Here is a 13,331-nt window from a genome sequence, read left to right as displayed (position 1 = left end):
AGAAATAAAATGAAATAAAAATAAATAAATAATAAGATTAAAAAATAAAAAAGTTTTAAAAGTTGAGACCTCCTCGTCGTTAGAACTTGTAACGTTTGAGATCATACGACAAACATTCACATCGATAATGGAAATACATGATTTATATTATATTTTTTATAAAACTTTACAAGTCTTTATTTTGATGGGATTCAGATTCTTTTTTTTTTGCTCTAAAACGCTCGAAATTTGCTCTCCGTTGACCCCGAGAAATATAACTTTTCCGGGAGAACCCCTGTACACCCACCAGGGTGAGAACCCCCATCCCACATCTGCCCCTATTTGGACCCGCCCTGGAAAAGAATCCTGGGTCCGCATTAAACACGTTTCCGGTACACTAACTATAAAAAGAAAGCTGATTTTTGTTTTTCTGGACACGTTTACAGCCTGGAGAATAAAATTAAATGTCATTGTTGATGTATGAATATATGCGATATCAGCGATAATAATAATTATCGTAATAACCATCATCGCTTTGCAAATTTTCGTTCATTTTTGCAGGTTTTAACATGATTACATACGTACAATCGGACAAAAACGGTGAAATGAAATTTGTTAAGATATATCTATGCACACTTCGATGCAATTAATTCTAGTATCAAAGACTAACGTAAAGCATATTACACCAGCTGTCATAAGTATTAAAACATGTTTCTCATTTTTGTTCTTATTTTTCCATCAGTATTTCAATATTTAATATTTCATCATTTATTGAAGTAATAGCATAAATTTTACTATTTTTGGATTCTGTAAAAGTGAGGTACTGCTTACAATATTTCTTAAAGTTATTCGGAATTTTGATTACAACAAAAAGAAATTATTTACCACTCTTCATGGCAACAGCTGCAAACAGTAACACGATTAGGTTATCCATCGCCACACGTCACTTTATTTTTAAACTATAGGTGCATCTACCAGACATAACGAATAATATTTTATTAACTAGGAAGTTTAGGTTTTAAATGTCTTTTCATTTACAATTATTGAACTGTTATAGGGTTAAAGCGATTCGCAATATGTTGAAACGTGATATTATTGCGTAGTTATTTTAGAATGCAAGGACAAAAATAAATATTTCGGTTTACATTTCACTTTATACAAACAGGTAAATTCAGTAACTTTAACGTTACCAACTTTGCGTTGAAGTGGGTGTTCGCTTATTACTAAACTGGGTGCTAGTGCACGTGCAACCTGTTGAAAATTTCCTCTCGTGGGCAGTCTCATTTAAACCGAACCTGCTAAATTCAATATTTTACTCGGTTGTGCACTGTGCTTCATACAGATCGTCTTAAAAATTCTTTTTGTATTATTGATAGAATGTCTTGCTATTGAGATATCAATTAAATGGTACGTTTATTTTGTCAATATATCTAAAGATTAAAATGGGGAAAACACTTTTTAGAGATGAGAAGGGAGGCGATTTTTGGCTCCAGAAACAGCCCAAGTATTGGAAACAGTAAGTCAGTAAATCATATTTAATAAAGAAAAACACACAACTTTAAATTAATTTTCTCAGTAACGGGAGGTAGTTACAGAAAAGTTGCAATTGAACACTGACTTCAGATCTGACTCTTTGTAAGGCATATTTTCATTCTGTAAATGACTTCTGAAATGAGCCGTGCCATGAGAAAACCAACATAGTGGGTTTGCGACCAGCATGGATCCAGACCAGCCTGCGCATCCGCGCAGTCTGGTCAGGATCCATGCAGTTCGCTTTTAAAGCCTACTACAATTAGAGAAACCGTTAGCGAACAGCATGGATCCTGACCAGACTGCGCGGATGCGCAGGCTGGTCTGGATCTATGCTGGTCGCAAAGCCACTATGTTGGTTTTCTCATGGCGCGGCTCAAATTATAAATAAAAATGACATTAAAGTTGTTGAAGGCGTTTGCCCAACTTTAAAATACCACTCTAAAATCCCAGAACTGTTTCCTCAGAATTATAGCAAACGATAAAATAAAGTATTCATAATAATTAAAAATTTATGGTTTCCATGTTTAATCATTTGAAATATACAGAAATCATCTTAGCTCCAATTTGATATCCAGAATTATTCAAATTTTGCACATGCATCTTTTGCATTTAGGCCAGTGAGTGACTCACTATGTAGGTATGCCGTCCGCGGTATGAGATAACTCTTTGCAAAGTTAATTGTGGAAGTTGCTTTACAGATGGAAATACTTTATAGCATTCATAGAAGTGTCAAAACGACGCTTACTTCAATTTTAAATCAGGAGATGCACGAATCGTGATAACAAACAATTATCATTATCTGAAAGAGATATTCTCAAGTAAAGGATCTTTTCGAAGAGCCGGGGCCTCCGTGGCCGATTGGTTAAGGCCACTGACCTAAAATCACTTGCCCCTCATTGATGCGGGTTCGAGCCTCATTCGGGGCGTTTAATTCTTCATGTGAGAAATCCATCAAATAAATAAATAAAGTTCAAGAACCAGAAAACATGTAGTTCAACAAGCTGGTTATTTTATAAAGAAAAGTATGTTTATTTACAAAATTTCAAAATGCTGACCTGCCAGTCGACTTAACAATTGAATTTTACCAAAAATACAGTTGTGCCTATTATTATCAAAAACTTGTTACAGTAAAGTGTCATCAAACAAAAGATTTTATCTTGATGGTAAACACTTGTTTTGGTTAAAAAAAATGCTGACAGACAGGCTGAAGTCCACAACCCAAGGTAAGTATTTGTTATAACATATGTTCTCATTGTAAGATGTACATGATTGTAATGTTTGATGCTACTTTATCAAAGAATATACGTGTACTAAATGCATCTTCTGACGCTGCAATAACTCTTTTTCCAATCCCTTTAATATTTGTAAATTAATATTTTAAAAACGACTATAATTGTAAATATGATATCTAAATTACACGAAATTCAAATTCTGCAATCATATGATTTTATGTATTTTTGCACCTCAGTCCATTTTGAAAAAATGTCGCCAAATAAACAAAGCAGGAAATAAATTGCTTTGGTTTTTGGTAATCAGCTCATATTTTATAATAAATTGGTCTTTTTTAAACATTTATTTCAAACTGCGTTTTAAAAAAATGACGCTTTAGATGATTATTCCAACAAAAAATATTACCCAGGCTAGGGGTGTAGGGACTTTATGCAAAAACTTTTGAAAGGATATAAACAAGTATTTATTCATATATTACAATTCACGTGATTATTTTTGTAATGTCAGAGATACTTTTATCATCAGATTATTGGAAAATGAAAATGTTTACACAACAAGGGAAAACCTTAAAAACCTTTAAATGTCTATTTAAAGACCACAAAGATGTGCGCTCTTAATTGTTTTCAAAATAACTTCAGACAGGTTAATTTTCTTTGAACAAACGTAATATTGTACACCGTAGAATAAAATAGAAGAGAATTTAAAACCATAGAATAGAATATTTTATAAACACTTAATGGGCCCTTTATGCCATATCAATCAAAAATAAATGAAACGTAAGAAATTTCAGTACAGAAATAAGGCATGACAAACTGATATGTAATACAATTAACTAAATATAAAGCACATGTACATTTAAATCAAACAATTAATTTCAAGTTAAAATATGCGTATCTTTCATTGAAACATACTATGAATTCAAATGCTCATCAAATAAAACCAATCAAGCCATTCTACATACTCGACCTACGAGTTCTGAAACAATCAGAAAATAGTTGAATAAAATCAAAAATTCCTTTGTCATTTGCAAAATAAATTTGACCTTTTATATTATCAGACATATTATTTAGTTGGACAATTATTTTTGGTCTCATAACAGCACAATGATAACGATAGAATTAAAAGATTAATTTTGATTTCAACTTGGTCATTATTACAAAGTTTACAGGGGGTACTTTGATTAAATATTTACCCATTACTATTTGAAGCCTATAGGCACTTAAACGAAAGGCTAAATAACACTTTCTAACTTCTACATCATGAATAAGTAACAAATATTTCCTCTCACAAAAAAAATATTAAGGTATTGGACCCGTAATAGAGTATCTCCTTTTTGAAGAGTATTCAATTCCTACCATAAACCTACTTTGACTGCAATTTTCAGGAGGGCGTAGGTTCAAACCCCACTGGGACCAAATTTTTTTTCTCCATGTTTTCCTTTTTTTTCTAGTAAGTTTTTACTTCTTTCAAGACTAATTATGGATGAATTGTACAAAAGTGGAAAATTTTCATTTTATAAGCGATTTTTGCTGTTTAATGTAAATTTACTTCTGAATCAGGAGGGGTAGAGTATACTGAGTTACGTGCGGTAAAAGTTCTCTATTTTGCCTTCATTCGTTAGATTACATGTTATGGAAGAAATGCAGGTAGGTTTTACTATTGCCCCAAGGTTATTTTTGAATGAAGTGAGCAAAATTCAAAACAGACCCACCGGATTCGACCTTAGTTTTTCAATGTTGGAGTTAGAATTCTGTCTCATTAAATCTGTTTACTTGAGGCACCCTAGACAAAAATGATTTTTAAAGTTTTATTTTGTGTTTTATAATTGTTTAACAATAGTTTGATGTTTCTTTTATCAAAATTAATGTTGTAATGAATTCTCTGCAAGCGTTTTAGATAGTGGCCATCACATTGAATTTTGTCTCTTCCTGAGCGTGAAGAAATACCATATATTATGCAAAATTTACAAAAAAACGGCACGGTGAAAGTTGTTTAAAATTTGCAACACAGTGTGAAACCTGGTCAACTTTAAGAATTGTATATGAGGAAATATTTTCATATCACATTGTATATACAAGTGAATAAGTATGTATGAAAAGCGTGATTTGAAACGATATACACAACAACAACAACAATAACAATAAAGTCAGTTGTTTCTTATCAGAGACCTATGGGTTTTCGTAGATCTCGTCTGATTCGAGGACACTTTCATAATTTTCTTCTTCTTCAAATCCTTTGTTTGCTTCCTCAGTCATATATGTGCGGTTGACTTTTCCGGTTTGAAGCGATGGTGTCTCAACTTTGGCCTTTCTCTTACGATCTACTAATCATAGGAAAGAAAAGAATTGATATATAAACGCTCATTAATATAACTATATATAATTTACATATATTTGTAATCAGTATGGACGTATCGAATATACACTCAAACCTTTGTAACGAAATATACTTTTAATCAATACAGACACGTCGTAAGTACACTTAAAAGGTTGTTGACAAAATATTTTTGTAATCAATACGGACACGCCAGATGTATATTAAAATGTTGTAAACGAATTATATTGTATACTTGTATCCAGTAAGGAGACGACGAGCGTACACTTATAACATGATGAACAAAATACATGCATTTGTTATCAATACGGACTCGTAGCATGTACATTCAAAATGTTGCAAAGAAGTAATAAAGAATTGTTCTCTGTCAAGTAAAATAATATTTTTTCGACTAGGAAAGTAAAAGATTATAAGTCGTACCTGAGTATGAAACACTCTGATGTCCAACATTTCTACCTCCGGATGTAGCTCCGGCTGTCTTTTGCTTATTTCGGCTATAAAATCAAGAAATAGATCATAATTCATACGAGTACATTATTATCTGAAAAGAATTTTTAAAACAGACAAAGTTGAAAACCACAGGTCCCCGAACACGACATAAATGAAAATGCAGCAGATTTGGTTTGGTCGACCCTGTTCACGGAAGGTAGTGGAAGAGCTATCATCCACGTCCACTAGCCCTCCCACACGGATTGAGTATAACCCAGAATTCACACACGAAGTACGAAATACACTTAAGAGATGTATGTATCTGTAAGAATGGGTTTGCTTGCATGTTCAGCTTTATAGAAGTCAGTATCGCAATAGGCAAAGGAGTAACATTTGCTAAATTTGATGTAACACTTATACAATATGATTTCTGTATTAGCCTTACATTTTGCTTTAAATCATTATATTTCACGCATACAGCTCTGTCATAGTACATCAGTTTAATTGATAGCACCAGGAAGTTATCTTCCATTTTACATTTACAACTTCAGTAATTCAATACTTATTAAAATGTGTAGTAATCTATAGGGGAAAAACAAAATCAACATTTGCGTAGATTTTTCAAGTATTCAGTCATCCCGTAAAAGTAGATAATCTTGCAGAGTGTCAAACAATATTGCAAACCCCAAATCAAGATTATATATATCTACCATTGTTCTGTTTTAATTATAAAGTGAATGCCTCGTTGTGCTATTAAAATTATATATGTTTAGATTTTACCACCTCGGTAGCATAGTCTATCCAAAATCCTAGATACATGAAAAGTCCATGTCTAGCATTTGATAGTGCACCATACTTTTTCCAGTTGCTGTGGCATTTTTAAAAATTGTCTTCTTATATCAAAATGTTTTGTATTTAAAAGACCACAATAGACAAGAAATTCCATGTCTCTTTTTTGTGTCATCCTTTGTATATATGTAGTTGACATGGATCATTATCACATGTTTGTTTCTGTTTTCATGGATATTGTATTGTGATGCCATGTTTTATACATTTTATGCCGAAATAAAACTATATAAAATAAATCTAGCGGAAGAGACTCCGCTTTGCCGCTTTGAGCGCGGAAGCTCACGAGTTCGATCCCTCGCCGCGTCATACCAAAGACATGAAAATGGTACTTGTTGCTTCCTTGCTTGGCGCTAAGCATTAACAAAATAGTTCTAGGACTGGTCAGCTCACGTCAGTATAATGTGAATGGATTGGATATCATGTCACATGTCTACGGCGTGATATTCTGGTAATGCATTACTATAAAGTTAGGCATTGTTCTCACTGCTGCAAGTAGACACTTTCGTTTATATGACTGAAAATTGTTGGAAAAAAACTTTAAACCCGAACACACACACGCATACACACACGCACTCGCACACGCACACACAGTTTAGATTTTATGGAATATGCACCTTTGTGTTGTTTGAATTATATCAATTTTGCCGAGTTGTGGTGTTAAGATTTAATGACCAACTCCTTTGAGCTCTTTAGATTATATGGACTATATTCTGTTGTGCTGTTAAGATTATATTGATTATGAAATGTTGTTCTGTTTAGATAACATGGAATATGTAGTTGTGCTGTTTAAATTATATGGAGTAAATATGGAGTTAATACTGAGTAAATATGGAGTTACGAATTACTTACCGCTTTATGTAGCAAAACAAACAGGTCCCCAGAGACATTTCAAATTATATGAAGAATGAAACGTTATGCTGTGTACATTATAAGGAGTAAATATTGAGTAAATAAAATATTTTACTACTACGATAGTATTATACTACCATATCATTTTAAAATAAACTGTAGTCATTGGTTCACAGGCCATTAATCAATTATGCGAATAGGTCATTAATTTATGATAATTACAAAATAATAATTATGCGTAATGTCTTATGACAAAAAGTTTTACCCGACGAACGGTTTCTTTTGTGTTTAGATAATTGTTTAGATTTATAAAGACTGCGTTTGCCAGTATGTTGATATTCGATACAAGTTTTCACTGAGTGTAATTTTGACGTCGTGAATATTCCAACAATGGAAGTAGAAAAAATATTTACATGTTCTGGGAGACAATTTGAACGTGGAAGTAGACGAAATTTGTTTGTTTGCTTTTGGTTTAATGCCGTTTTTCAACAGTATTTCAGTCATGTACGGCGGGCAGGTAACCTAACAAGTTTTGCTGGATTCTATACCAGTACAAACCTGTTTTTCACAAGTAACTGCCAACCTCCCCATTTGAACAAGAGGTTGAGGTCGACTGATTTCAGACACAAAGTCTTTTATCAAATCGTCACGGAGAACATACGCCCTGCCCGAGGATCGAACTCACGAACATTCGATCCGTAGACGACGTTTGAACGGGGAAGTAGAGAAACAATGCAGCTACTATTCTTCAACTCTGCTGTAGAAATCAAAATAGATTCCTCATGACACTGTTTGTATGAATGGATCTTAAATATAAACACAGAGAACATAGAATGCAACCAACTAAAATGATAGCAGACTTGGTTTGTTCGAGTCTGATCATAAGAGGTAATAGGGTGTGCAATACCCTTCACGCCCGACGTCAGTGGAATTCTATTTCATGGAATATTGAATGGACTTCGTGTTCCCTTATATTCCAGTCACACATACGGCGCGGATAGCTACGTCTAGCCACGGAGCCGTACCTTAAAGTAATAACCCATATCAATCCGTACCAATCCGTACGGCTCAAGTACGGATCGATACGGATTACTACGATTCTATCCGCAGCTAAACGTAGCTATCTGCGCCGTATGTGTGACTGTGGTATAAGGAACAGAAAATATATCAACACTGAATTCAAGTACGGGGGGACAATCTACGGCCGCAACAAATTCCTCTCGCGATGGTTAATCTATAAGAAGAACCTTCCGACGCATAGAATAAAGCCAAGTAAAATAAAGTTTTGAAAAAGCCGAAAAATTCATGAACTTAACATTTCATCATTACTATTTGTTTGAAGAAAAATCTCCATTTCGTATAATAATTGTCTCTAAATATGATTTAATTTTCTCCTTCTCGATCTAAAAACAAATAAAAGATATGTTTTTATTCGCTATTACGGCTTGAATAAATCAATCAGTAAGTCTATAAAAATGTAGATTACCTGTTGCCTTGTACATCAAACAGGAATGCGGTGCACTACAAGTACCGTAAGTCAGACTGCAGCAATGACAACGCTCGTGACATTTTTGATTACAAGATTTCCCCCAAAAGCCGTCTTCACATAAAGTACATCGTCCTTCTGTCATATGACATTCCAAACATCGCTCCGATTTGCACTTATTATCACAGCCTTCTCCCCAATAACCCGCTCGACATTTGGTACATGTATAGCTATCGTCTGAACCTTTGCATGTCTCGCTATTTTCCTCTTTGCATGTACTACTACAGTTTACACCCTTGTGGCCGGGCGTGCAACTTGAACACTTTCCTGTATACCTGCTGTATTGTCCTGTACACATTGTAGGGCACTTTTTGTCACACAGACTACCCCAGTAACCATTTGAACACGTGCTACAAGATCCATATGTTTTGCTACAATACTGACACCCGTCTCCTGCCAGACATTTCCTCTCACATGAGTTTCCCCAGAATCCCTGTTTGCAATACCTACATAGTCCTGTACTTTTATAGCATGTTCCAGAACAAGTTTTAGGGCAAGCATGTCCACAATGGTTTCCCCAGTATCCACTTAAACATGAACTACAAATTCCAGTGTTTCTGTCGCAGTATGTACAAGCGTCAGTCTCACTGCATTTTTTCTCACAAAACGTTCCCCAATATCCACTTAAACACGAATTACATATTCCAGTTGTCTTGTCGCAGTAGTTACAACTGCCATTTCGCATGCATTGTTTCTCACAAAGTGTTCCCCAATAGCCATTTACACAGCTGGAACATTTAAATCCTTGCTTCCTATCACACTGCCAACTTGAACAAGTAGAAATCTCACACTTTATATTACAATTTTCTCCAGCAAATCCCTCTGGACATGTCTCACATATACCCGTGGAAATGTCACATTTTATATTGGAACAGTTATTGCATCGGTAGTTACAGTTTGGTCCCCAAAAGCCTGATGCACATGCTTTACAAATACCTGTATTGATATCACACATTTTACAGTTATTAGTATTACACGTCTTCGAACAGTCACTTCCCCATAACCCATATGGGCAAAACAAACACGTTCCACGATATTTATCACAACTTTCACATTTTCCCTGGCAGATATCTGAACAGTTCGAACCCCAGAATCCGGAATTGCAAAGACTGCAATAACCATTACCTTTAGAACAGCCATTATGACAATTGGGAGGGCAAAGCTTTGAACAGTTAGAGCCCCAATATCCTGAGCTGCATGAGTTGCAATAACCAGAACTTTTATGACATCCATTATGACAGTTGTTTTGGACATTGTTTTTCGCATTTTGGCCCAAACCATCCTATCTTACAGACTAAACAGTCTCCAGTAGATTTTGTACAGTCATTTCTGTTGCAACCTGTCTCAATGGAGCACGGGATGCTGCAGTTGGTCCCATACCAGCCATTTGTACATGTTGAACAAATACCCGTAGCTTCTGAACAGGAGACACAATTGTGACATGGTATATTGCAAGAATCGCCATACCAACCAGCGTAACACGATGAGCATTTCGTAGTGAAACGATCACACCCATATCGGCAATGAACCGGACACGGAATGTCACAATGTTTACCGTGATATCCTGAGTCGCATCCGAAGCAAGAGCCAGTAACTTTGTCACATCCGACGTTCGAGCAACCTTCGGGACATGTGTTTTTGCAATCTGTGCCCCAATTCCCTTGAGCGCAATTCATGTTTTGGCTTGCCACTAAATGACCTAAAATGATATATTCAGTCGGTGTTATCCAAAATATTTTTTTAACGTACTGAATGTTTATAAACGTACTTTCTGTATACCTTTGAGAAAAAAGACACGTATAAGAATCAAGCAGTCAGCAGTTGACTGCACCAATATATTCCAAAAATCTGAAAGTTAAATGGTTCTGAAACGGAACTGTAACAATTAGGGTTTTGTTAATCATTTCCATGTTTTACTTGCATTGTTTTCTCAAGAACGAGTGATACTATAGTACTGAAGTGTTTCATAGCTTCTAAAAGCTTAACAATCGTACAAGAAGGTGTTGATGTGATTGCGCTGTTTCGAAGAAAATAAAACTAAAGATGATGCAAATATAAAATCATACTTAATTGTGTAAATTGCGGTAGGTAAGGGTAGTATGTTGGAAGTAGAGGAAAAGAAAGCTTTAACTAACATATAATTTCCGATATTTCCAAATCCACCAACACTTCTTACTCTCTGTTATTTGATCTAATATCAAAACACTGTCTTTTGTCGTGTTAATAAGAAACAACACGCATGAAATGACAAACAATAGTTGAAACGATTTTTTTAGCGAGGTTTAACCCAAACCAATTTGAAAGATAACCATGATGTATTATTTTTTAACAATGTCAAATAAGATGGCGTGTAATTGAAGGAAAGAGTAAACACAAGGATGTTATCTGTGCATTATTCATACGTCTTGTCTTGTCAGAAAAATGATTCAGTTAAAAGGAGTCAAGGTTACGTTTATTTAATTAACGCTCATTGAAAGCTAATTGCATCTGAGTACAGTTACACATGCTATACAGAGCAATGTCTTCAAATAAGGTAAATACGTGTGAAACATATCAGCGATTTTAACAATCCTCGTGGTATGGCACTTTTTCTTTACTTCTTTACAGCATTATAAATATTGTAATATAAGTAATCTGACAAAAACTGTGATAAAACTATTTAGTTACATGTAAACACACTTATTTCAAAAAATTTTATATGTCCGTATGTGGTTAAATATTATTCCATAAATATTCCAAACATATGTGGACAGTTTTCAAAAAAGCTTCTAAACATTGCTAGACCTATTTCAGTCCTGACCTCATTTTGAGGAATTACCATAAACGTACATAATATCAAGATAAAATGGGAGTCATATATTTTTTAAGAGAAATGTTTTCCTTTAAATAACTTTCGTAACTGTACAATCACATCTAAATCTCACTGTTGTGACCTGGTATTACTCTTATATTAAAACTGAGTTTAAATTCACTAAATAAAAACTTATTTCCAGTATTGTACCAAAATGCCAATATGCGACTAGACCAGATGGCTCAACTCTGGTACGTTTAATACTTGCGGGCTTATAGTATCAAAGACTAAGGTAAATTGTTGTAAAACGTGCTTCTCATTTTTCTTTTAATTTTGCACCAGTATTTTAAGAAGATCTTAATTTCTGGCTTCTTTAAAAGCTTATTTTGCTTAACACACGCTTACTAAAAGTATTCGGGATATATTTTCTATTACAACAAAAAGAAAAGACTTACCAAAATTCATGGCAACTGCAGCAAACAGAAACACTATTCTATTATCCATCACTAGATGTCACTTTACGTCCTTAATGTAAACACATTCATAAAACCTCTATTATAAAAAGAGAAAATTCTTGCCTTGCTGGTATTTTGCGTTCAACAAATATATCAACTAGGAAGTTTACGTTGTAACTGTGCATTTACCTTTATAATTTTTAGTTTTATGAATACAGCGATCTGTGTTTTGTCGAAATGTGATATCGTTATGCAGTTATTGTAGTGTTTTACGGGTGGTTGGATTTACGTTTAACTTTATCCAAACAGATAAATTCAGTAATTTTAACGTAACAAACTCCTCCTTAAGCACGTGCTAGAGAGCTGCAAAATGTAACATATTTCATTACTTCTCGTGAATAGCCTCAATTGACTGAGTCTGCTATTAGATTACTCGGCTGCAGTCTATGCTTCTAACAAATTGTTTACAGATTCTATTAGTATTATTGGCATCTTTTCTTACTTTAGAGGAAGCAAATAGTAAAATTATTTTTCAGTGTCTTCATAAAGATATATGAAATGAATTTAAAAAGGCACTGTCTGATGTTAGATATGTGCCAAGAGTTTTGGTTTGGATACTGAAAAATGAAGAGGCGATTTTTTTTAAAAAAATGGTAGACAGGAGAATTGGGACGCATTTCGGCCCTAGAAACGACCAAAAACCATTTGAAACAGTAAATTACATTGAAGATACAAACACTATTAAAAACCATTCTCTCTAAAGAAATATAGTTAGAAATGGCGAAAGGTAATAAAACTGTGACCCGAGTTCTCCGATCTTTAGATAACTCTTTTGAAATTTTAAAATGTAAATGGTATTACATGTTGCTCAATGAGATTGGTCAACTTTGAAGTACATAAACATGTTATGAAACTATTTCCTCATTCAACGGATAAATTTTGAAATAAAGAGGATCATTTATTACACAGTTTCGCTGTTTTAATTTTGAATGTAATTTTATAAGTTTGATTAAGGTTATAAATCAGTTAGCATACTGGATATTATTTGATATCTAGGTTAAAATGTTAACAGTTGTCCCTCTTGATTGATTCTAAAGTTCGTCGAATTTTCAATCAATACTCACACCCTAAAAACGACTGTATTACTCCTCTTCCTCTTGCGAGTGATCAAAACAATAAACACATACACGGAAGGTAAGAAATCGTCTTGAAATTAATTATTTTGCTTTACATTGTATGTGTATTTATGTTTAACGATAAATCTAACATAAATATGTGTATACGGTGATAATAATAATAGATGAATCTGACACGTAATGTTTACAAAATGCTGCCA

At 34.0% G+C, this 13,331-nt stretch overlaps 1 protein-coding gene across 2 annotated transcripts; it reads right to left on the bottom strand.

Annotated features, from left to right (window-relative positions):
- Nucleotides 1–1,530: 1,530 nt before the first annotated feature.
- LOC123554669 (multiple epidermal growth factor-like domains protein 10) lies at nucleotides 1,531–12,262 on the bottom strand. Of its 2 annotated transcripts, none has more exons than XM_045344941.2 (4): nucleotides 11,996–12,262; nucleotides 8,690–10,448; nucleotides 5,497–5,570; nucleotides 1,531–5,062 (listed from the first exon to the last, which is right to left on the bottom strand). In XM_045344941.2, the coding sequence occupies exons 2-4, from the start codon at nucleotides 9,702–9,704 to the stop codon at nucleotides 4,994–4,996; spliced, it is 1,158 nt and encodes a 385-aa protein (XP_045200876.2). In that variant the 5' UTR covers nucleotides 9,705–10,448; nucleotides 11,996–12,262; the 3' UTR covers nucleotides 1,531–4,993. The 2 variants fall into 2 exon arrangements, with proteins under 2 accessions (XP_045200876.2, XP_045200877.2); XM_045344942.2 differs by having other exon boundaries at nucleotides 1,531–5,065; nucleotides 11,996–12,259.
- Between the last annotated feature and the right edge of the window lie 1,069 nt (nucleotides 12,263–13,331).

This window comes from Mercenaria mercenaria, chromosome 7 (genome assembly GCF_021730395.1).
Source record: "Mercenaria mercenaria strain notata chromosome 7, MADL_Memer_1, whole genome shotgun sequence".
Taxonomy (NCBI): Eukaryota; Metazoa; Mollusca; class Bivalvia; order Venerida; family Veneridae; genus Mercenaria; species Mercenaria mercenaria.
Note: the sequence above shows the minus strand (reverse complement) of the source record. Positions and strands in the feature narration are given on the sequence as shown.